Source organism: Vigna unguiculata, chromosome 6 (assembly GCF_004118075.2).
Source record: "Vigna unguiculata cultivar IT97K-499-35 chromosome 6, ASM411807v1, whole genome shotgun sequence".
NCBI lineage: Eukaryota > Viridiplantae > Streptophyta > Magnoliopsida > Fabales > Fabaceae > Vigna > Vigna unguiculata.
In genome coordinates this window covers 1,058,700-1,083,218 of record NC_040284.1, presented here as the reverse complement: position 1 = coordinate 1,083,218, position 24,519 = coordinate 1,058,700, and the positions used below count along the sequence as shown (strand labels likewise).

General features: G+C 33.2%; 2 protein-coding genes across 4 annotated transcripts; one reads left to right on the top strand and one right to left on the bottom strand.

Annotated features, from left to right (window-relative positions):
- Positions 1 to 1,434: 1,434 nt before the first annotated feature.
- Positions 1,435 to 8,682, top strand: LOC114187339 (calcium permeable stress-gated cation channel 1-like). 3 transcript variants are annotated; one of them, XM_028075567.1, is made up of 12 exons: positions 1,435 to 1,713; positions 2,324 to 2,662; positions 2,748 to 2,903; positions 3,289 to 3,424; positions 3,798 to 3,899; positions 4,514 to 4,630; positions 4,720 to 4,800; positions 5,351 to 5,691; positions 5,781 to 6,026; positions 6,381 to 6,705; positions 7,228 to 7,461; positions 7,902 to 8,171. In XM_028075567.1, the coding sequence occupies exons 2-12, from the start codon at positions 2,349 to 2,351 to the stop codon at positions 8,169 to 8,171; spliced, it is 2,322 nt and encodes a 773-aa protein (XP_027931368.1). In that variant the 5' UTR covers positions 1,435 to 1,713; positions 2,324 to 2,348. The 3 variants fall into 3 exon arrangements, with proteins under 3 accessions (XP_027931368.1, XP_027931366.1, XP_027931367.1); XM_028075565.1 differs by having other exon boundaries at positions 2,320 to 2,662; XM_028075566.1 differs by lacking the exon at positions 1,435 to 1,713 and having other exon boundaries at positions 2,349 to 2,662; positions 7,902 to 8,682.
- Positions 8,683 to 14,952: 6,270 nt separating this feature from the next.
- LOC114187803 (heterogeneous nuclear ribonucleoprotein Q-like) lies at positions 14,953 to 23,336 on the bottom strand. Its single transcript, XM_028076178.1, has 11 exons — positions 21,915 to 23,336; positions 21,717 to 21,833; positions 21,501 to 21,631; positions 21,151 to 21,181; positions 20,370 to 20,477; positions 20,035 to 20,172; positions 19,634 to 19,807; positions 18,223 to 18,396; positions 15,979 to 16,080; positions 15,723 to 15,901; positions 14,953 to 15,165 (listed from the first exon to the last, which is right to left on the bottom strand). The coding sequence occupies exons 1-9, from the start codon at positions 22,371 to 22,373 to the stop codon at positions 15,982 to 15,984; spliced, it is 1,431 nt and encodes a 476-aa protein (XP_027931979.1). The 5' UTR covers positions 22,374 to 23,336; the 3' UTR covers positions 14,953 to 15,165; positions 15,723 to 15,901; positions 15,979 to 15,981.
- Between the last annotated feature and the right edge of the window lie 1,183 nt (positions 23,337 to 24,519).

Below are 24,519 nucleotides of genomic sequence, written 5' to 3'. Positions count from 1 at the left end.
ATAAAACTCGTTTATTAAATTTCTATTTATACTTAATAATTTTAATAATAAAATAATCGAGTTTTATTATTTTAAACACTTACTATTCTAAACTACTATTTTCTAGATTTTCATGTTAAAGGTCGAGAATAAAACTAAAAAAAAAAATTTATGTAAGTGTATTTTCTTTATATACTTATTTTATATATTTTTGTAAATATATATATATATATATATATATATATATATATATATATAATATTCATACATTTTCTTGGAAAAAAGAAAATATTATTTATTATCATATTTATGACCAGCTAATCTAAATACTCTTCGTCAAAATAAGTTTGGTATTTGAATGTTACTATTTGCTTTACATTATATATATATATATATATATATATATATATATATATATATATATATATATATATATATATATTACGAATATTTTTCTAGATGATGTTATTTTCTTATTTTATTTGTTTAAAGTTTTAGAAAATGAAATTCAAAAGCAAATAATATAATATTGAATATTTGCTTTGATTTTGTATACGTGGCCCATTCCTACGCAACCAACACATTATCCACACGGATATACACGCTTAGGTAACTCGTTTTCGTTACGCCACCTCATCATCTTCTTGCATTATTTTTCATTTAATTCTTACCTTAGTTTGAATCAGATTTTTGTAATATCATCTATCTTACTATCTTCATATAATTCTACCATGGCTGCACTCGTCCCTTTCCTTCACGTGTGCATATCCATAACACTTTTTTTTCTCAATAATTGGGAGGTTAAAAAAAAAACAATATTAGTATATGAGATACATACCTTTTCTTTTATTTTTCTGAAAAAAAGTACAAATTATTCATACTCCTCTATAATATCAAAGCAAGAGACAGAAATAGTGATTTCAAACTTTTAAAAAGGTATTTTAGAACTAAAAATGTTAGAAAACAAATTCAAAATTCAATAAGAAAGGATTAGATAGGAAAAATTGAAAGTAAATTTTACATATTAATACAAAATTGATTAAATTTTAACTGTCTTATAAATTTAAATAATTTTAGTTAAATTTTTTACTAAAAATTATTTTTGTTAAATACTTAAATATTTTTTCATCCGTGGTTTGACTTTATTTACTCTTTATTCAATAATTCGCTTCTCTCTTTTCAAACGCAAGTTGAACGGACAAAAAAGTTAAAATAACATTAAAGTTATTCCATTGATCGAAAAATTAAATGAGAGAGTAGTTAAATGAAAATAAAAAATATTATAAATATTTGATGAAAGAATTTTTTTAATAAACAATTAATTAAAAATATCTAGAGATAAAATACAATAATAGTTGGCATGTATGGAATGGAATGGAATGAATGGAATGGAAGGTGATGTGAGTGCGTATGTTTGTGTTATCACGTGCCGACACACCTTTATAAAACCAACTGAATGCCATTGCCTAAAATGCAGAAGAAAGGTCTGGACACAAACTATTCCACTGTCTCTGCTCTCTGCTTTCTGGTTCATGTTTTGTTTTGTGCGTGATTGTAAAGTCTTGAAGCTGGGTTCCTGTTTCTGAACTCAAGCAGGTGACAGTGGCGTGTGTTCTAATACCAGAAAAGGTTACGGAATCTTGTTCCTTGTTTGCTTTGCAAGATATTCCAGCTCTTACACACACAGACACCCTTTCACCCCACGTTGCATCATCTTCAACTCTGCGACTTATTGTGAGCATTCCAATCAATTCCACGTTTCTTTCTTATCATGATATTCATTCTAGTTAGTAGTTGTTATTGTTAGTGTTTCTGGGTAAGGCTCAGGGAAGATTGAATTTTGACCAAAACATAGGTAGGAGGTGATCAAAGAGAGAAACTTTGACTTTGGTGATGATTAATTCGTTTCTTTTCCTGTTTCTACTTGATTTTTTCTTTGATCTGTATTATTTGGTGTGAACACTGTTTGAATGATGAATGGGGCAGTTTATGTTATGGAACCAAAAAGCTAGAAGTGTTATTGATTGTTGTTTTTGTTATGAGCTCTGTGGCATCATAATCTGATAATCTGATGCTGTTTCGTTACCGATAGGATGGAAGAGAGTAGGACACATGTTTTGGAAATAATAAGAAATTAATCATTAACCAGTTTTTAAAATTGTTTTGGAAACAAAAGCAGGTCAATTTTCTTGTAATTTATGTAGATGTACTTATTCAATGAAATTCTGGAATAATATGGAAAGTCCTAATGAAAAGATATGACCTTCTGGCAGATAAAGTTTTGGTTCAAATTTGTTTTGCATGAACCTAACCTAACCTAACTCTTTGCTCACACCGTAGGAAGGCATTTATCCTTTCAGCAGGAAGAGATGACAACATTGTCGGATATAGGGGTTGCTGCTGCCATAAACATTTCCAGTGCATTGCTTTTCTTTGTGGCATTTGCTATTTTGAGGCTTCAACCTTGGAACGATAGGGTGTACTTTCCAAAATGGTATTTGAAGGGTCTAAGAACAGATCCAGTTCAGGGAAGAGCGTTTGTGAGCAAGTTCATCAATTTAGACTGGAGAGCATATCTTGGGTTTTTGAATTGGATGCCAGAAGCAATCAGAATGCCAGAACCTGAGCTTATTGACCATGCTGGATTGGACTCTGTTGTTTACTTGCGGATTTACTTGATAGGGTATGTATGCAGCATTGAGTCAATGCGACTTCAGGAAAGCATGGTACGGTTGTTCTCATCTGATGTTTTCTGTTTGTGTTGACAGGCTTAAAATCTTTGTCCCTATAGCATTCTTAGCTTGGACTATTCTGGTTCCTGTCAATTGGACTAGTACCGGCCTAGAAGGAGCCCACATAAGAAACATAACTTCCAGTGACATTGATAAACTCTCTGTTTCAAATGTTCATAGTCGATCTGAAAGGTTTCAATTTCTCCATTCAGTGCTGTTGCAATTCTGCTATTCCATTTTCATGTTTTCTACCAAAGTCTTCAAATTTGAACTGTCTCTATGCCAAGTGTAGTATGGTGTTTTAGATTTACCATCTAATTAGGTGAAACCGTAAGCTTATCTTAATTACTTGTCATCTTCTTTATTGCTTATGATACACCTAAATTATCAATTATTCCCACCAGTCTTTCTTTCTAGTTCTCGGACAACATCACTTAATTCCCCAAAATCTATTTGAATATTAACATTACTCGTTCTACTTAATTGGCATCGTCTCCCTTGTTAACATTAACATTGCAAAGTAAGTCACTAATGTGATGCATATTAACGTATACTAAAGTTCTGTGAACTTCTTCAGGTTTTGGGGACACATAGTAATGGCTTATGCCTTTACCTTTTGGACTTGCTATGTTTTGCTAAAGGAATATGGGAAGGTAGCATCAATGAGACTTGGTTTCCTTGCAGCAGAAAAGCGTCGTCCTGATCAGTTTACGGTAAACTGAATTTTTCACCCTTCAATTTTAAATGTAACTATTGTTTATAGAACTATGTGGTTGCAGATTGTGGTTCACTCTTTTGTTTGTTTTACTATAATTTTGTCTGGCTTTGAGCATCTCTGCAAGAAAGTAATGGAATCTGATTTGAGCTTTTAGAGGTTGGAGGTGGTATTATACTTGGTCATTTTCAATGGTAGATTTCAGTTGTATATTTAACAGTTTTTTGCGTCTTCTTTTAGTACAACAGAGCAATGCTGTTCTTGTGCATCTTTATTACTAGTGATGAATTCAAGAAAATTGCAGCAGTGATTGAATTGTCATGCACTAGCTACTCATAATATTTTTACTTATAGAAATAATCTGTACTCAGGTGCTTGTTAGAAATATTCCATCAGACCCTGATGAATCTGTGAGTGAGCTTGTTGAGCACTTCTTTTTGGTCAATCATCCAGATCACTATCTAACTCACCAGGTTGGTTCCTACTGTTTACACCTACACTGCTCAAATGATACTTGCATCATTATCTCCCTGATTTTCGTATTATGCATTGTGTGCTTTCTAGTTTCTAAGTTTTCTCCCTTTATTACAAGGTTTGGATATCTTGTGGCCAGAATTCACCTTGTTACTGCACTTCACCGTGTTCATTGAATTCAAGTTTATAATTTGAATTGAAATTACATATACATTATTAACTACATGTTAAATGAAACTGGCATGTTTGATTCGAGAAAGTCATTCCTTGTTTTCATTAATAATTACAAAAATCCACACTTTCTACTCTGTTTCCAATTTTCAATTATATAGGAAACTGTGAAAGCAACATTTTAGTGTTTCTACCATTTCTGGCTCAAATTGCACAAATCTTTGACAACTGAAACCATGTGTAAAAAAAGGTTGTACTTTTGAATTATTGGCAAAAATAGAAACCAAAACTGATAATCCTTTCAAAAACCAAATAATCCACAATTTTCCCTTCCATTGTCCTATCTTCTGATACCCAATATACTGTTGCTCTTAAGTTTCTATTTAGTTTTCTTTCAATGGGTACAAATAGTATCAACCAATTTATTATAACATTTATGCAGGTTGTTTATGATGCCAACAAACTTGCTAAGTTGGTTAACAAGAAGAAGAAGTTGAAAAATTGGCTTGTATACTACCAAAATAAACTTGAGAGAACTTCAAAAAGACCCCAAATAAAGGTATTTAAATAGAAATTGATATTCAGTCAAAATTTTATCAGAACCATCCAGGTTTCACTTGAGCTTTCCCTCTTGTTTCGTGCTGCCAGACTGGTTTCCTTGGCCTTTGGGGAAAGAAAGTGGATGCTATTGATCACCACACCAATGAAATTGATAAGTTGTCTAAAGAAGTAAGTATCGTATATCTTCTTTTCTACCACAAAGTTTATCTCATTGCACATGCATGATGAAATCTTCCATTCCAATAATACATAAACAAACTTCAAAGAAATTTACTTTTATATGAAATCTACCCTTTTTTATGGATCCGCAAATGCTAGTTGTTAATATAAGGGGGGAATTTGAACCCGTATCCTATCCCTCCCTCCCGTCCAATTTTACTACCTAGCCAAATCTACTTAAATTTTGCTGAGCCCATTTTAGGCTAGAATTTCCCAAACATTCTGCTAGTTTACTTTATCACGTGCATCAGAGTATTCTGCTATCTTGTGGCAGCCTTTCCTTATTCATCATTTATATCAAAATAGAGAATTTTCCAAATGCTGGCTAGAGTTTGTCCTAATCAACTTTGGACTACAACAAATGCTGAAGGAACTTTTCAATTCACTTTTGCTTAGGGCCAATATCAACATAATAGGTCATTTGTAGATAGCCTTATTGTATTTTCATTGCTTAGTCTCTTTCTTTAAGTTTTCTTGATGATCAGAGGTGATTTTGCAGATTGTTGAGGAGAGGGAAAAGGTCACAAATGATCCCAATTCTATCATGCCTGCTGCGTTTGTTTCATTTAAAACAAGATGGGGTGCTGCTGTTTGTGCACAAACTCAGCAAACCAGAGATCCTACACTTTGGCTGACTGAGTGGGCTCCAGAACCGCGAGATGTGTATTGGCGAAACTTGCCAATTCCCTACGTTTCCCTCACTGTCAGGAGATTAATCATAGCTGTGGCATTCTTTTTCCTCACTTTCTTCTTTATGATCCCCATTGCATTTGTTCAAACCCTTGCAAGTATTGAAGGAATCCAGAAAGCAGCACCATGGCTGAAGCCACTTGTTACCATGTAAGCCTAATCTCATGGCTGGAAATCTCAAGATATGATTTCACTTGCATCACCGGTGATTACTTATTCAAACGTATCTCATTGTGCAGCCCTTTCATAAAGTCATTCATTCAAGGTTTTCTGCCTGGTATTGTGCTGAAGCTGTTCCTTATCTTCTTGCCAACAATATTGATGATCATGTCTAAATTTGAAGGCTTTGGATCTATATCATCTCTTGAGAGAAGATCAGCTTCTAGATACTATCTTTTCAATTTTGTGAATATATTCCTTGGGAACATACTTACCGGAACAGCATTTCAACAGCTCAGTTCTTTCATTCACCAACCAGCGAACCAGTAAGTTATTCCATATAGAGAAGTCGGTTTTTTGTTCTCTGTAGTTATTTACCTTGTAAATTGCATTACTATATTCCCTGTGTTGTGGGTGTGGTCTAGTAGTCTTGTGTTAGTACTCAACATACTATATCACTCCTTATTACATGGAAATGGCTTTAATGCTGGATCCGTGCCAGCTATTAAAAAGTAATGGTGTCATAATCTATACTATGAAATATACCTTTTAATAAACAATATTATAATATTCTTAAGTACCCTCAGATAGTTTGATTCCATGTATTGATGGATCCAAGATATTTTCTTATATGTATGCTGTGTCCATAAAATTAAGCACTCTTGTTAATCTTTTGGCAGATATCCGGTAACAATTGGTACGGCTATTCCTTTAAAAGCAAGTTTCTTCATTACTTATATAATGGTTGACGGATGGGCCAGTATAGCTGCGGAGGTTTTGATGTTGAAACCATTAATTTTTTATCACTTGAAGAATTTTTTCTTGGTGAAAACTGAAAAGGACAGGGAAGAGGCCATGGATCCTGGGAGTATCGGATTCAACTCTGGAGAACCGCGTATACAATTGTACTTTTTGTTGGGTCTAGTATATGCTGCAGTCACTCCTGCTGTTCTTCCTTTCATTATAGTTTTCTTTGGCTTGGCCTATGTTGTCTTCCGTCATCAGGTACACAGATGTTAGATTTTTAATTACAAGCCAATGGTGATTGAATTTTATATGCACGTTTATGATTCGATGCTCCATCAACCGTCGTTAAAAAATGCACACGGCACATTTAGAGCTTAGCACCGTAATGGCTTATACAGGAGTCCCTATTAGTATACGAGTATTTTTAAAAATATTGTGAGAAGTTCCTGGCATATAGTCACACGTAGAAAACTAATAGGAACAATTAATCATTTGATATAGGATTTTAAAGGATGACTCTTTTTGATCTTGACGGTAATGGATTAACTTGTCCATAGGGAGAAAAGAGTTCAAGATGTCCTTGTGTTTGTAGGTCTCAATGATTATCTTATAACTTGTTGCGGGGCATTTCTAAGTAGTGTACTAGAACTAGTTAACTTGACCACCCGGAACACTTCCCTTTTCAATAAGTCAGAATATGTTCAACTTCAATCTTATGATAACTAAATATCTGCATAATTTTTTTCGTTGTTCGTACCTTTTACTTTTTTTCGAATGCAGATCATTAACGTATACAATCAGCAGTATGAGAGTGGTGCAGCATTCTGGCCTGATGTCCATTTCCGTATCATTTTGGCACTGATATTCTCACAGATAGTTTTGATGGGGCTTCTCACCACCAAGAAAGCTGCTTCATCGACTCCTTTTCTCATTGTTCTTCCAATACTAACCATATGGTTCCATAGGTACTGCAAAGGACGTTTTGAATCTGCTTTTGTTAAATTTCCTTTACAGGTATGTCAATTTGTACTTCGTGCCTAGTAATTCCTTGAACTGCTTGCATTAATATTTGATGGTAGAGTCATGGTTTCTACCTTTGGCTGTTTATTTGTTAGAGATGATTGAAACAGGAAATATATTATTGCATCTGTTCTATAGGATGTCCTTTTCCTCTTTCCGACCAATGGTTACATGGCATAGGTCAGATGAATTAAAATGATGCATTGTGTTTTGTAGTATGTATCAGATTTCATCATAAAACAAATTACCTGTTACATTTGTTGAACAATGCCAAATTTTTCTAGGACAAATCTAATAATACGGATTTACATGAGTGATCCTCAAAATATCACCACCTTAGTTTAATCTAAAACCAAAATTGGTTTGGAGATACCATATAAATATCTAGTTTCCCATTTCATGTAATTTTAATGTTGTGGGAACTATTTATGCAGGAAGCAATGATGAAAGATACATTAGAACGAGCAATAGAACCTAACCTTAATTTGAAAGGTTATCTTCAAAATGCCTATGTTCATCCAATTTTTAAGGACAGCATGGACGAGGACAGTGATGATGAGGAGATAATGAGTATGGACTTTGAAACCGAAAGCGCGATTGTGCGCACAAAACGCCAGTCCCGAAAGAATACACCATTACCCAGCAGAAACAATGCGTCATCTCTTTCTTTGTCTGATGGCATTCAAAGTCATCTAGAGCCTTAAAGAAAAATGGGATCACTGTACGTTTGACTTTAGCTCATTATTTTGTAAACAGATTAGGGTGATATCATGTGCAGATGCAAATACACTATGCTACATGCTACATCAGTTGACAAAGTTGAGGAAGATGGGCTTGTCTCTTTTAGTGATTCTTGCTGGAGGGATTCATTTCGTGTTTTGGGATTGCAAGATGAAATTACTACATGCAGATCACATAAGGCAGATATTTTTGTAATGCTTAGGATTTTGTTGATTACTAGGGAATACAGGTTTTATCTTTTAGGTCTATCTTATATTCGGGGATAATTGTAACTCGTAAGTCACTAGAAAATTTATTGTACATAGATTAAGCTCAGATGGACCTTATCTGCCATGTTGAAGGACAAAGGAGTAGGATAGCCATAAGCAAAATAGTTGAAGAAATTTTTTATTTCAGTTTGATTTTGGAAAATGATACAGTGACAACTGTAATTTGATAACTTCTTTCACTAACTCACGTGACATTTGTTTTTTATTTATTTATTTTAATCTTTTTCAATTTTCACATTGGTTTTTTCTAAGAAAGGGGAAGAGAAAAAACAAAAGATGTGAATGCAAATTGGAAGAGAAAAAGTAGAAAGTGTGAGCGTAAACTGATGAGCCGAAGAGCATCTTATTTGTCTTCTTCAACCGCGCTAATATTCGTCTTAATCGTTGTTCTTCGTTTTCAAACTCTATTTTTCTAAAAACCCCTCTTCATCGTCCCAAACAATGTAGGTTTTTTAAAAATTTTATTTTTCTAAAAACCTCTATTCTTCTTCGTCCCAACGGTGTGAGTTTTAGAAAAATCATATTTTTCTAAAAACTCTTCTTTTTTTTCTTCGTCCCAACGGTGAAGGTTTTCTCATTGGACAAAAGTTTCAACGATTCAGTGTCCGTACCAATTGGGGTGGAAAGGAGGGATTTTTATTGTTGTTTGTAGTGGCGTCGTCGTTGTAGTGATGTAAGTTTGTGAGTATTGAGTCTAGTTTGTTCCTCTTTGTTTTTTGGAAAAGGAAAATAAAGGTGTCTATATTTCTTCTTTACTACCACTACGCAATATTTTTTGCTTACTTATGGCTACATAAGTGCTAACATGTGCATACGTTTTGAACATGTGTGAAAGGATGTATAAAACCTATTTCAATCTTCACTTTCTTCATTACCAGTGAGGAGTATATGTGTTGGTGAGTCAAGAAATGCAATTTTCGTAATTTAATCAACAACAACATATGAATTCATCCCTTATTATGTGCCAACTTGTGACTTAATAAATGCTAACTCAAGTTTATTACATTCCTTGACTCATAGTAAAGGGATGAATTCATATATGCACTTGGGTTAGCATTTATTAAGTCACGGGTTGACACATAGTAAGGGGATGAATTCATATGTTGTTGTTGATTAAATTACGATTGCATTCCTTGACTCACCAACATATACTCTTATTGGTAATGAATACTCCTATTGGTAATGAAGAGAGTGAAGATTGGAATAGGTAAGCAAAAATACTGTGCACGAAGAAATATAAACACCTTTATTTTCCTTTTTCAAAAAATAAAGAGGGAACAACGACGCCATTACAAACAACAATAAATTCCCTCCTTTCCACCCTAATGGGTATGAACGTCGAATCGTTGAAGCTTTTGTCCAATGAGAAAACCTTCACCGTTGGGACGAAGAAGGGATTTTAGAAAAATATGATTTTTCGAAAACCCACACCGTTGGGATGAAGAAGAAGAAGAGAGGTTTTTAGGAAAATAAGGTCTTTAGAAAACCCACATTGTTGGGATGAAGAAGAGGGGTTTTTAGAAAAATAGGATTTGAAGATGAAGAACAATAATTAAGACGAAGATTAGCGCAGTTAAAGAAGATGATGAAGGATTATCTTGTTTTCTTTTAGAGTTATGAATATGGTGAAGTTATTTAAGAAAACTTTTTGAAAATTCCCACTGGACATTAAGATAGCAAGCTATCTAGATGTGAAGGTTCATTTCTCAAGTTCATGAAAGGAAGAAGAGAGTTGGATTCAAGCTTAAACTCACACGACATAACAACACTTAAAGAACCAAAATGAAAGAAGAAACATTAAAAATGGAAAGCATAGAAGATGAAGCATGGAAGAAGCACGCCACTCATAATGGAAGAAGCACGCCACTCATAGGGGGGGATCTAAGCCAACCAAGCCCTAGAGATGAGTGATGGTGCCGCCACTTGCAAGCAAGATAAGGCAAAGGTGAGTTCACTTGTAGGAAGGAGAGCTCACAAAAATTTAATGGTTGAAACACAATAGTTTAGAAACAAAATGATCAACCCTTTTACAAGACAAGGAGCACCCTTTAAATAGGAGTTCATAGGGGTCCTTTAGCAAATACAAAAACATGAAAAAGGATTAACTAGCAAACCCTAAACCTAATGTGAGAATGAGTCTTGGCCAAGTGAAGGGAGATGATTGGTGGAGGCATTCCCATGAGGATTCTAGTCCAAAAGAGGAAGGAGTCCAAGTGACCTTCTAAGGCATAAACCACAAGGTATATGTCTACTTTTGCTTTTGCTTTATGCTTTTTGCTTTCCTCTCTCTTCCACTTCATCCAAGTGCTCCAATCACCAAGTGTCACCTAGCCATGCTCTACTTTCTCTTAATTACCTACAAAACAAGACAAACAAGGATTAGCATGTTGGTTTAAGTTAATCTGGTCAAAGGTCAACTTTGGATCAAAGTCAACAAGTCAACCAAAATAAGTCAACTAGAAACCAACTTAGGGAATTCAAACCAAAGTAATGCAAAACAAAGATAAAGGTGATGGAATAGAAGACTCCCCTCTAGACATGCTTCTAGTGATCCTTCTTGAGGAAGCTTCTAAGGAGGTGGTCACGCCTTCATCATAAGACGAACAAGATGCTCTTCGGTTCATCAGTTTCTGCTTTTTCTCTTTCAATTTGCATTCACACCTTTTGTTTTTTCTTTTCCCGCTTTCTTCTAAAGAGAACCAATGTGAAAATTGAAAAAAATTAAAATAAATAAATAAAAAACAAATGTCACGTCAGGTAGTGAGAGAAATTGTCAAATAACGCTTGTCACTATATCATTTTCTTTTGTTTTTTCTTTTGGGGTGCAGATGGTTCAAAAACTGTGTAATCAAATTAATCAAGGTACAACTACTTTCTGCTGCGTATATGTAACCTTCCCCAACAATTTTTTCACCTTAGTACAAAGAGACTAACCATAAGTAGTTTTAAAATATCCATTTATCGAAATTGGTTTAAAATTGATTTATAAAGTGAAATTTATATTTATTTATTGTAAATTTAACTTTTAACATATTTTTTCTCATACATTAGGTTCTGAGATGCACTGACATTTCAACTTGGGTCACGTATCCGTGTTTGACACATATTTGTGTCCGATACTTTAGGATACTTTATTGATACTTATCAATGACGTATTTAATTTATAAAGTCATAATATACTACAAGAAATATTTTTAAGGGTTAAATATGTTTTTGATGCATTAACTTTCAGTGGATTTTGGAATTAGTCCATTTCAAAACTTTGGACCAATTTAGTCCTTCATCTTTTGAAATACGTGAATTTAGTCCTTTTAATCAAATTTTGTTAGGTTTATTTGATGTTTTGTACGCATTTCAAGATTTTATTGGAGTTGTTTATATTTTTTGACACATTTTTGCTTTAATGTTAAGTCAAATACTATTATGAAACATGCTTGAAATGTCAAATAAACTTCATAAAATTTGATTAAAAGGACTAAATCTACGTATTTCGAAAGATGAAAAACTAAATTGGTCAAAAATTTTGAAATGGACTAATTTCAAAATTCACTGAAAGTTAAGGGACAAAAAAACATAATTAAAAATAATTTAGATACTATATGATGACTAATTTAGATACTAATTTAAAAATTAAAAATTATTAGTAATTAAAATAGTTTCAAAAAATTTTAATTGGTCTCTAAATTGATAATTAAAATAGTTTCTATTAAGAATTGATTTGTATATTGGTCACTAACATTAGCTACCAAGATTTTGACCACCAAAATAAGTAGTTTCTAAATTGGTCACTAACATTAGCAACCGGATTTTGGCTACCAAAATAATTGAATTCTAAATTGGTCTTCAATTAGAAAATTGGTCTCTAACATATTCTTAGTTACTAAAATTGGTTATTATTTAAGAATTTTCTTTAATTGGTATTTTTATAATAACAATAATTTATATTTTTTATGCTGACAACTTTAGTATATATAGTTTTATTTTGGATTCACACAATAATGATAATATCTTTTCTATGTTTTTAAGAATCACTGTTCACTTTTCAATATTCATATATCACGTATCTATCATGTATTGTGTTCTATTATTTTGAAAATGAACGTATTGTATTCGTGCATCATATATTACGTTTAATAAATAACAAATTTTATTAAAATAAATTTTGAATGACTTTGATATTATTTTAATAAGATTAATTTAATCATCGGGTAGAACATGAATAATATTTATTAGAAAATTCAACTTGTTATCATTTTAGTAAGTTTAAATTATGTTTTTGGTTTCTATTTTCATAGAAAAATATTAATTTGGTATCTTTTTTTCTCTATTTTGGTAAATTTGATACAATTAGTTTATTTTTATCGGTATTGTACTAAGAATGTTAAAGAGATGTCACATGTCAGTTCATAATTATTTTTATATTTTAAAAAATTAAGAATTTGTCACATGACAATAATAACGTGATGTGATGGTAGCAATGCCACGTGTCATTGTTACATCATGTGTTATGATTTTTGTCTCATTTTAGTCTCTATATTTTTATTTGATCTCAATTTAAATTTCATATTTTAAAAAAATTATAATTTGTCCTCCAAATTAAAATAAAATTTAATTTTACATAAAAGTCATAGACATATTTTTATTAACTTTGATATTTTTATTATAAATTTTTAATAAAACTAAGTTTATTTAAATTTTATTTCACATTAAATTTATTTAAATTTGTTTTTAAATTTTTAATTTATATGTTTTAAAATATTTTAAAATTGTTTAAAATTATTTTAAAAATTTACATTTGAATTTATATAATTGTTATTTTTAAATTAACTAAGACATTTGTATATATATTATTGAACTTTACACATTTTAAAAATATACAATTATTTAAAATATAAATTCAATTAAAAAATAATATTAAAGTATGATATAATAAAATATTAATATAATTATTTAAATTGTTTTATTAACATTACTTTTTATTAACAACTTTTAAACAATTTTTAAAAAATTTCAATGTAAAATATAAATTTAAATAAAATTAATTTTATTAAAAATATTTAATAAAAATATTAATTTTAATAAAGATATTTGTATACCATTTATAAAAAAAATGGTTTAAATTTAGAGATAAACAAAATTGCTCAAGACTAAATGAAAACAAAATATAAATAATAACCAAATCGAAAATGACGAAATGACAACTTGCGGAACAGAGACATGTTACACTACCACTGTCATATTGAGACAAATAAAAAAAAAGAAATCAATTCGATATTTTTCTACGAAAAGATATAATTTAGCTTTTTAACAACTACTTTCTTGAATTTAAATAATTACTCCTAATAAAAGAATTATTCACACAATATTATTTATAACATTTTCAGTTTTATTATTCTAGTAATTACATATTTGAATTTAAATAATTTTAATAACTATTATTTACACAATATTTATACCTATATACATTTTTTTATGTCCACATCTTTTTTCAATTTTATCTTCTCCGTAATTTTTTTTGAATTAAAATAATTATTTACTTTTCAAATAATTTTTTTAAAATGTAACAGTTTTTCTCAATTTGATATTTTTTAGACCTAATAATTTTTTCATTTAAAAATTGTAAGGCCCAATTAATTATGCCCCTTTTATTTTATAGACTATCCAATCTTATGGGCCTAAGGGGGTTGGCCTAATTTGATTTCTGACCTAAAGTGCCCAAACCCTAACTTGTGCTCACTTTCCGTAAAGACAGATCCCTCACTTTTCCTTGAGTTGCTACTGCCTTCTCTGCTAGGGTTTCATAGTGTGCTCAGTGTCACATTCAACCTGACCATTTTGGCTCACGTAACACTACAAGAAAAAATATTTTTAACGGAGGTTTATTTTTACATTATCTAGGGTTAAAACCTCTACTAAGTTCTTTACCCGGGGTTTCGATTTCCCCCGCTAAACCATCCTTGGAGAATGTGTTAGCCAGGGTTTTTACGAACCCCAGGAAGCACCAATCAATAACGAGATTTTTTATCCTCTTGTATTTAACATAGGTTTTAAAACCTCAGTTAAGTTTTGTGGGTTTAAAACCCCCTGTTAATTACCATGAATTTTGAAACCTCCGTAAAATATCGTGGATTTTGAAACCTCCATAAAATACTATGGGTTTTAGAACCTCCATAAAATAACATAGGTTTCAGAACCCCCATAAAATACCATGGGTTTCAAAACCCCCTAAAATACCATGGGCTTCGAAACCTCCGTAAAATACTATAGGTTTCAAAACCTCCGTAAAGTACCATAGATTTTTAAATTATTATTATTATTATTATATTTTTTTACTCATTTATCATTTATGTATTCATATATATTTTTTTCAATCACAATAATTTACATTTATTCTATTTTTTAATCTATATTAATGAAATTATACATAAATAGATATAAACTCATCAAATTGAAAAATTATTTATAGATGACTAAATGTATATCAAAGTATAACAAATATACGAATTCAAATTCAAATTCAAGTACAATATTAGTCAGCAAAAACTATCATGAAGTACTGCAATGGTTCTCAAAACATAAAATGATTCAATTAACTTCCACATTATATTATATTCTTCAACTATCACATATGATTTTCCTCATGTAAAAAACTTGTTGTATTAGTTGGCACACTTCCTTGATCAGAAACCTACAATATAAATGTGAATCATAATTACAAATGTAAACTCTGAAAAATAAAAGAAGTTATGCAATCTTAAACATTACTGGTGTAGGATTGAACATAGTCAACTTAGGAGGCAATTGACTTTGATAATTTTGAGAAAAGAAATTCAGGAATTACAGTGTGCCTTGGATCCATCTTACAATGTAATGAAAAGAAAGATTAATCATAATCCAGGATTCAAGTTGAGTGGATGAGAATGAAAAAATTTAATTATAATTTGTCGACAAAAAATTTCCAATAAATTTCACGAAAATTATATCCAGATAGCTACAACACCATAATAGTACTTCATGTAGCATATGCATGATTTCTAATGTAATTTAAAATATATTATTGAACATGTTTAAATGCAATGCGATAAGGATTTAGATTCTGTAGAAGTTAGTAGCTCTATAATTCCATTATTTAGCATCAATATAGTGATTTCTGTTAACACAAAAATAAAGACCATAATATAGTGATGTTAGATATGGAAACAAGCTAAAGATATCTAATGGAAAAACAAATGAAAAAAATGTCACCTGTGCAAGACCTGGAGCATGATATCCCGCACCTAGTGCACCATAGGCACTGCCAACCAAACCATAACCGACATGTTGTGGATAACTTGGAAGCAATCATGGTCCCGACTTCTGTGTGTTTGACCCTCCAGACTTTTGATTAGACTGTGGCTTTGCCAAAGAGCACTCTAAAACTTTACCTGAAACATAGAATAAAGCTAATGAATATTGACAAACATTCACAAAAACAATCACAAAAGGTTGGACAATGTGCTACCTTCTAATTCATATCTTTCAGTGCTTTCATAGCATTGGACCTCTCTGCAAAATGTACAAAGCCAATTCTGTTCTTTTCTTGTCCAAATTTTTTATTATATTGCTATAAAAAATTAGTCAAGTCAATCTACTTTGATTGTACTGTGATGAATATATTAAAAAAAATTGAAAGAACAAAACATCTTTAAGTGCGTCAACACACTAATCCACCACAGCTTGAGTCAAGCCGGGTTGCAAAATTTTTTACTCACCAAAAAGTGAGTCAGGTTGAGCTAACTCGTATTTAACTCAACCCGAAGTGAGTAAACCCATGTGAGCCAGATTGGCTCAATTTGACACCCCTAGATACAATGTAGCTCCCTTCAAGACTCTAGTTAGCTAATGCATTCACAAAAGGACTTCTCTAGAACAATTTAGGGATCTCACGTTGAAGGGTAGTGTTGTTATACCAGCTAATAGAATTTAATATTAGTCCCTTCAAATTCTTAGGCTCTTGAGCGGCATAAAGTCTTTTGTCTCCATAACTGATGAAGGATTGACCCCAACCAAGGATGGAGGCACATGCTTAAGAAGACTAATCATGTTTAGAAAGGAAGTTCACTAATCCTTCATCCCTTTCATTTGTGTTTGTTATTTTTTATTCCCTAAGTTGACTTAGTTGAATCAACTTTAGTTGACTTGTTCACCTTTGACTATGTTTGACTTGTTGACTATAGTTGACTTGACTTAAGCCAACATGCTAATCTATGTTTATTTGCTTTGTTGGTTAATTAGGAGTAAGAAAGCAATGCTAGGTGGCGCATGGTGATTGGGGAGCATAAATGATGTGGAGGAGAGAGTAAAGCAAAGGCATAAAGCATAAAGTAAAAGGCATAAAACAAGTGTACCTATGTACCTTTGGTCTCCTTTGCTTTTAGCACACTTTGGCCACTATTTGGAGACATATGAGACACATTATTTGTCTCCTTTTGTGTTAGAACGAAATTAGGCTTGCACACACCATAGTTGGCTCTTTTGTCTCTCATTTTTGTAACCTTATTTGACCTAGTTTCTAGAAGCTAGGGTTAGGTTTTTGTAGAGACATCCTTAGGTATCATTTATTTACTTAGAGGCCCTTAAAATCTTCTATATAAGGGGTGCTCCTAGACATGTAAAAGGGTTGAACATTTTGAAGTAAAAACACTCTTGTGTCTCAACCATTTGTGAGAGTTTCCTCCCTTGGGAGTGAATACTTTTAAGCCTTATCTTGCATAGCAAGTGGCGGCACACATCCACTCATCTTCAAGGTTGCCATGGCTTCTAGCCTAGCCTTGTAGTGGCGTGCTTCTCACATTTTTACCATTTCTTTCCTTTCCATTTTATGTTTTCTTCTTCCTTTAATTGTTCTTGATTTTCTATGGTTTATGTGCTTTCCATTTCTTTTTTGTTTTGAATCAATCCATCATCTTCTTCTCTTGAGCTTTGTGAAAGGAACCTTCACATCTAGATAGCTTGCTATCTTAATGTCCAGTGGGGATTTCACTTAGCTTTCTTAATCAACTCACATCATATTCAATAATCTTAAAAAGGAACAAGATAATCTTTCATCAATAACACATCAACCTAGGAAGCTACAGGACTCTAACCATGACATCACAGCCAAAAACCATCTCCTTGCCCACACCTCAAATTATTTAGCTATAGAATCAATTTTTGCAGTATTTTCATGACTCAATTTTTCACAGTCGTGTAGAATGCATGTATTTTTATTCAAAAACATGAATTGCATCCTCAACTTCTTTACAACAAAAAACAAGTATGACCTTTGCTTTCATCTATCATCTATCCTAGCTCAGCAGTATCGTTTCCAGCTAACCCAAGTATTTTCTAATAGACCATTGCTCTCCAACATAAGGATCTTTGTTCACTCAGCTCTTTGCTCGAAAGCCTTCATACTTTTTTCAACTTCTTTTGACTCTCCTCACACGTACCTTATGTGTTCCATTCTTATGTATTAATTCCGTCTTTTATTTATCACTTCATTCCAGTGTTCTCATGCCAGTTAATATGAATGTGCCTATAGTTGTGAATAGTTTTTGGCATTTATATATCTATAATATAAAATCTTTGATACGAAAGTCACCCAACTACAGCATTTTTGTGGTCAGCCACTCCTCACTATGATTGATAACTATGAAGCTAAAGAAACTAATAGATGATGATGTAAATTTAATGACTTAATGGGTAGACAGTCTGAAATGTGTACCTGAAAAAGAATGAGCACCCTTAAATCACTTTTTCTCAACTCCTCAAGCATTGAATCAAGAAGTTGCAACTTTCCACTAGCTTTTAAATCAAAATCAAGATACTGAGACGGTTCGAGACCCTTGTTAAGAGAAGGTTGCAATTCTGGACCAACAAGATAGGGATGACTACAACACTGTCGAGAGATACCACAATAAAAATAAACTATTAAGAAAATACACAAACACTTGACAACTCTGGAGTTAATAAAAAGGAACACCAAATCAAATATAAAAAAAGTACACGTTAGTATATCAAATTCATTTTAGTTATGAATCAGAAACCCCAAATCAGAATTAGCATCAATTCATATGCAGCTAGGGATGATTGTAATTATATCGCTTAGTAGTAAGAACTTGTTAACAGTTTAGCACTAAACATCTAATAATAATAAATACATTATTTCATGCAACTTTATATTGTTTTTGATGTTATGATATGCATGCAATTTATTTAGAAAGTACAACCTAACCTTCCGAGTTAATATAAGAACATCACGAATAGCCTAAATGCTATCAACCTTTGATGAGGAGCGTAGAATAGAAGCATTTGACAGTAAAATAGAACAATACTGTTCAAGCTGCAGATTAGATATTTGTACAGGAACCCAATACTCAACAAACCTAACGGAGTCAGACTTGCCTCTATATGGATTATGACTTGACAACCTCTCCTTCAGTTGAGTGACACTATTAATGGAATTAGTTATTAAACCAGCTTCTTTTTCATTATTAATTTGAGAGCCCTGCAGCATGCTTGCAGCAATAGAATCCCCATCTTCAAGCTGATAAACATCCTACACAGAGTATTATTCTCGGCAAACAAATTGCAAATAGCAATCCCCTTTGCCTAATTAGACACTCTACAACTTCTAAATAACTGCCATCAGTTATTCTCTACGAATAACTATCATCACAGTAGTATCTAATTCTAATAAAGAACTACTGACGCAATGCGAGTTACTTTCTAGCACATATTCTACCCATAACTACCAACATGACTGATATTATTATACTAGCATCTAACAGTACATGAATGCTCATACCAGTTATTATCAGTTCCTATTAAAAGGTGGTTGTGGTCCTCAATCGCTGTCACCTTTAGAAACACCATTTTATCCTCTATTTCTTTCCCAATAAGCAAACCTTAACTTCCTTCTCTCCAACAATACAAACTACTTTTCACTAAAAATAAATAGAAATCTGAAATTCATAATATAACATATTTCCTTCAAGGGTTTATCCTATTGTACCGATAAACCAAAAAATCTAGCTTGTGTACCAGATAAGTCAGCTAAAAAGTTTCTCATAACTTTAACCATAACTATAAATTATCAACCAAGCTTAAGAGAAGGAATACATGTGAGTCAAAACCTGAGATGCAGCAGAGGAATCAACATTTTTAGGATCAGCCCAGCTCACTGTTGGAGCATTCTCACCTAGCTTAAATGTTGGGCTCATCATCTTTAGCTTAGAATACTCAGCACACACACTATTATAATAGTCAATAAAAGCAAAGCCACGATTGTTATTGGTGTTCTTCATATCCTGAAATAAAGGATTGAACAAACAGAAATATAAGAGCAATTAAATAAAAAAAACCACAATGCTAACTCTTGTGTACATGCAGCTGGGCATAATGCCAAAGCAGTATAATAAAGCTTTCAAAGCATGACTTTCATGATGATTTAGGAATGACTAGAACAAAAATCCCTAGACAACACTTATAATTTATTGTGGAAATGGAAAGCATAGCACAACAGAAAAGTACATACCTTGACTAGTTCCACACCAGTAACTCCAGGTCCAACCTCAGAAACAATCTTCCTCAGATCTTCCACACCCCAACTTCTAGGAACATTGCAACTCCACATCATCAGGAGTCCCCAAGCATTATCAGGACTAGTAAAACTCTGCATATTATAGGAGGAGGGAGAATCATCAATCAATTTGTGTGAATACTTTCAAACAATCTATTCTAACTGGAATATGAAAACCCGGTATATGAAACAAGACTGTAAGACGAGTTTTTCAAATATATCACATCAGAATAGCCAAGCTAGCATAACTTCTCTAAATTACATAAGATTCCAATATGGACTTTGCTTACCACACGGCTAGTTCCATAAGGAAGAGGCTCAACTGCAGAAATAGTTGCTTGCTTAGTGGCAACTAACAAACCCTGATCAGGTGCATGGTTCGACTCTTTTCTATGTGCCTGAACAGTAAAAAAGAAAAAAAGGTTTTGACACAAAATAGCAAAGTCAGAATCCAAGACTTACCAGCTAAAGTTGGGCAGGAGAAAATCCAAGGAGAGAAAGACAACTTTTGTTTATCATTTATTCTTTTAAATTACAAGAGAACACAATTTTGATTACTACAAGAAAAACAAATAGTAAAACGAAATCAGTTGCAGACCATGTATTATATATTATATAATGAAACAATTTAAAGCAACAAAATAATCTTTTGTGCGTGATACAATATTTCCAAATAGTTCCCCAATCCATGAAAGCTCTAAACTTTGTGAAGTCGAGACCAGCATTCAAAGGTATCTTTGACAACTTCTCTTCCAAGTTTATCTACTTACAATTCTGATTACTTATGAAAATGTTTTAGCTTGTTAGAAAGGAAATAAAATCCTCAATAATAGTCTTAATAATTTATTTACTTTCTAATAATCATATACAAAAAAAAAAACAAAATTAGGAGAAAAGGAAGTTCTCCCAGGAGTTAATCAGTATTAACTATTTCATTATAATTAGTGTATACCAAGAAACAAGACAAAAAGGGGCTAGGATAAGCAACAAGAGAAAGGAAAGCATAAAAAACAGAGAACAATAGATGAATAATAAAAAGCAAATTACCTGCATACGGGTAACAACTACCTATATGGGATTTGTCAATAGCACGTTAACACACCTACACAAAGATTTATCTAGCAATTAGGTAATACCACTACACATGAGTACGGAGACAGTGAGACAATTCATAGTCATTTCTACCAACATAATCGGCATTTAACAGTTTGCGCTTTTATTAGAGGAATGTAAATTCAGTTGTTCTTTTACGAAGTCAAATTTGAGAAATGTCGAAATAGAGCCTTCAGAACTAAACGATGATGTTAATATGCCAACTTAACTGCCGTAGCTGAAAGAAAAGCTTAACAAGAACTTATATTTGTTGGGGTAATAGCAGAGTATAACCAAATGGGTTTGTACACTAAGACAATGTAAACTACCCGGATAAAGCAACAGTGAGAAGAGAGGAGAGCATGCCAACTGATCCATCACTGACACCCATTTTCTTTTTCTCTAGTGCAGCTGCTTCAGCCATGTTCCTGAATATTTGATAGAAATAATAGTAAACACCCTGTACAATAATCAGTATTGTACTTACAATGAACTTACAAGGAATATCAGTTATGAATGCTTAATGTCTGAGATTAACATCTTACCTTAAATTCAGTATTATTTAGCTCTTTGATGGCTTTAGAAGCCAAGTCCACACTTCTAAATGTTACAAAACCGAATCCCTTGTTCTCGCTGGAATGCTTTCCCTTCATCACTCGAACCTATTTTCCTCAAAATTCAAGTTAGGGAATGACATTATCTATAAACATGAGCACAATACAACAACAATGGCACAGACTTACCTCTGCAACTTCCCCAATTCTCTCGCAAAAAGATTTCAAATCCTCATTTGAGTCATCATGAGGAATGCCACCAATGTATACTTCAGACCCATGAGGAGGAAGAGCAAGGAGTTCGGCATGTTTTTTCTTCTCGTCCTCATCTTCCACCTTTGCTTCATCACTGCTATGGTTTTGCATTGCATCCTCTTCATTCACTTCTTCAATCTCTTCTTCTTCTTCTTCCTCCTCTTCCTCTTCTTCTACCTCTACCTCTTCTGGATCCTCCTCCTCTTCTTCCATCTCCTCTTCTATCTCTTCCACTTCCACTTCTTCGTCTACTTCTTCATACTCAATTTCTTCTTCCATAGCTTCTTCTGGATCATTTTCCTCCTCAAAATCAACCTTCTCATCAGATTCAACTAGCTTCTCAGAGTCAGATGGCTTAGCAGCTGATGAAGAATTTGCTTTTCCCCGAGGCATCTTATGAAACTAATGAAAGAAGCTCGTGAGGCAACAGTGAAGAAGGCACAGAGGCTAGAAGAAATCCTGGGAAGAAGTATACACATACCGAAAGGAGGAAACAAAAAAAAAAGGCCAAACAAGGTGTCGCAGCGAATGAATCTCAGTGGAAGCCGTGCAATGAGACAAGAGTCACAAGACTTATACGGCCGCAACGCGATAGACTTTTATTAAAGGGTCAATGACTACATAATTATCACAATAAAAGAGACTAACGAAGGCGACGAAAGGAAACGAGAACAATAGGCATGTTGGCGAGCACAAGCTCTTATGTTACACAAAGCCAAACGAGGGTCAATGAAAATCCAGATTTACAGGAACAACATGAAATGTAAATATGAAAATTTTCCACTCAAATGCAAGGTGATGAACAAACAATTACCTACAACTTGAATCATTACAGGTAGCTCCTTAAGAAAATGAAACAAATTAAAAATCTAAATCAGAAGTACCTACATCCCTTAGAGTTGTTTCCCACTATTCGCTGCCTCACATTCTTCTTCGTTGTTGTTGCGAATGCTGAAGCTCATGTGAACTGAATAGTACACCTTTGTTTCATCAACGAAGGCAAATTTCACCTTTCCTTTCTCGTATTATTCCAAAATTCAAAGAAATTAACAACAAAAACTTAACCCTAAATTACATTGGTGAGAGAATGAAATATACTACCTGTGATCATGCAAGAATTGACAACCGCGAACAGAGTAGGCATCGCAAATGGAGGAAAAAAACCTAGAATGAGACGATGAAGTGAGAAGCACCACTTACTAGAGAGACAAAACACGGAAACAGATGAATGTAGCGGTGAAGGAGACTGGGCGGTGAGTGGTGTCGCCGTTGTGGTGAAGATCTTGATCTCGCTGGCAAGAGTAGAAGTGATGGTGACGAGTGAAGAAGATTACGGTTTAAAACTAAATCTTTTTGTAATTTAGCAAAGATTTTAAAAGCCTATACTACTTTTTTAGAGGTTTAACATTAAACCTTTATAATTTAAGGGAGGTTTTTAAAAATCTATACTATTTTTTAGGGGTTTAAAATTAAACTTTTGTAATTTAATGGAGGTTTTGAAAACCTACACTATTTTATAGAGGTTTAACACTAAACCTTTGGAATTTAACGGAGATTTTAAAAACCTCAGTGCTAAATAACTCCCGTTAAATACAATTTTTTTTTTGTAGTGTAAGTACTCCCAACCCATACTTTTCTATTTCTGGTCTTGTTTCGTGTGTGGTGTTAGAGCTTCGGTATTAAACGCCCTCTGTTCGTTTTTTCAGCTCCGTAATCTTCTTCTAGGACTATGGTGTTCCGCTATTCGGTGTCAGGGTCTTAAAAACTAGCTCATTCACCCAAGCGACCAGGCCTCGCCTAGGCGAGACTTGCAGAGACAGACCCAAACTTGTGTTCGAGCTCTCGCTCAAGCGGAGAGCTTTCGTTTGAGCGAGACACCATCTCGCTCAAGCGAGAGAGGCTCGCCTAAGCGAGGATGCGTAGGGGTTTGAGGTTTGTTGCTGTAGGCGTAGCTCAGGCGAGGAAACCTTTCTTTTTGGGCGAGGGACATGCTCGCCCAAGCGAGTAGCGACTCGCTTAAGCGAGAATCCGCGAGCCTCGTAGGGTTTCCCTAATGACAATCTCGCCTAAGCGAGACCCTGTGACTTGAGCGAGACTGGCACGAGATTTCTTTATACAACTGTACCTTTTATGTTGTTGGGGCCTTAATTGTATGTTTGGCTTGCTATGCTTTACCTTGGGTATGAACTGTATGAATTGAGTGACCTTGTATGAGATAGAGGGAATTATGATTCATGAGTTTTAATATGAGGTGAGCATGTTGTTTGTATGGGATGATTCATGGAATTTGAAACGATGGGTTGGTATGGCCTTGACATGAGATATGAGAGAATGTGGATCAATGAATATGGCATGGTGCTGGTAGGAAATACACTCCTACATTTGTATTTGTAAAGGATGAGTGGGATGGATTCAATATGAAATACAAGTGAGAATGGAATTGTGATGGTTGACATGATATATAAATATATGTATATACCTGTGCATGTTAAATAGTATTGGTTTGATTATGATTGTTACGTGTCAATGTGTAAATCCT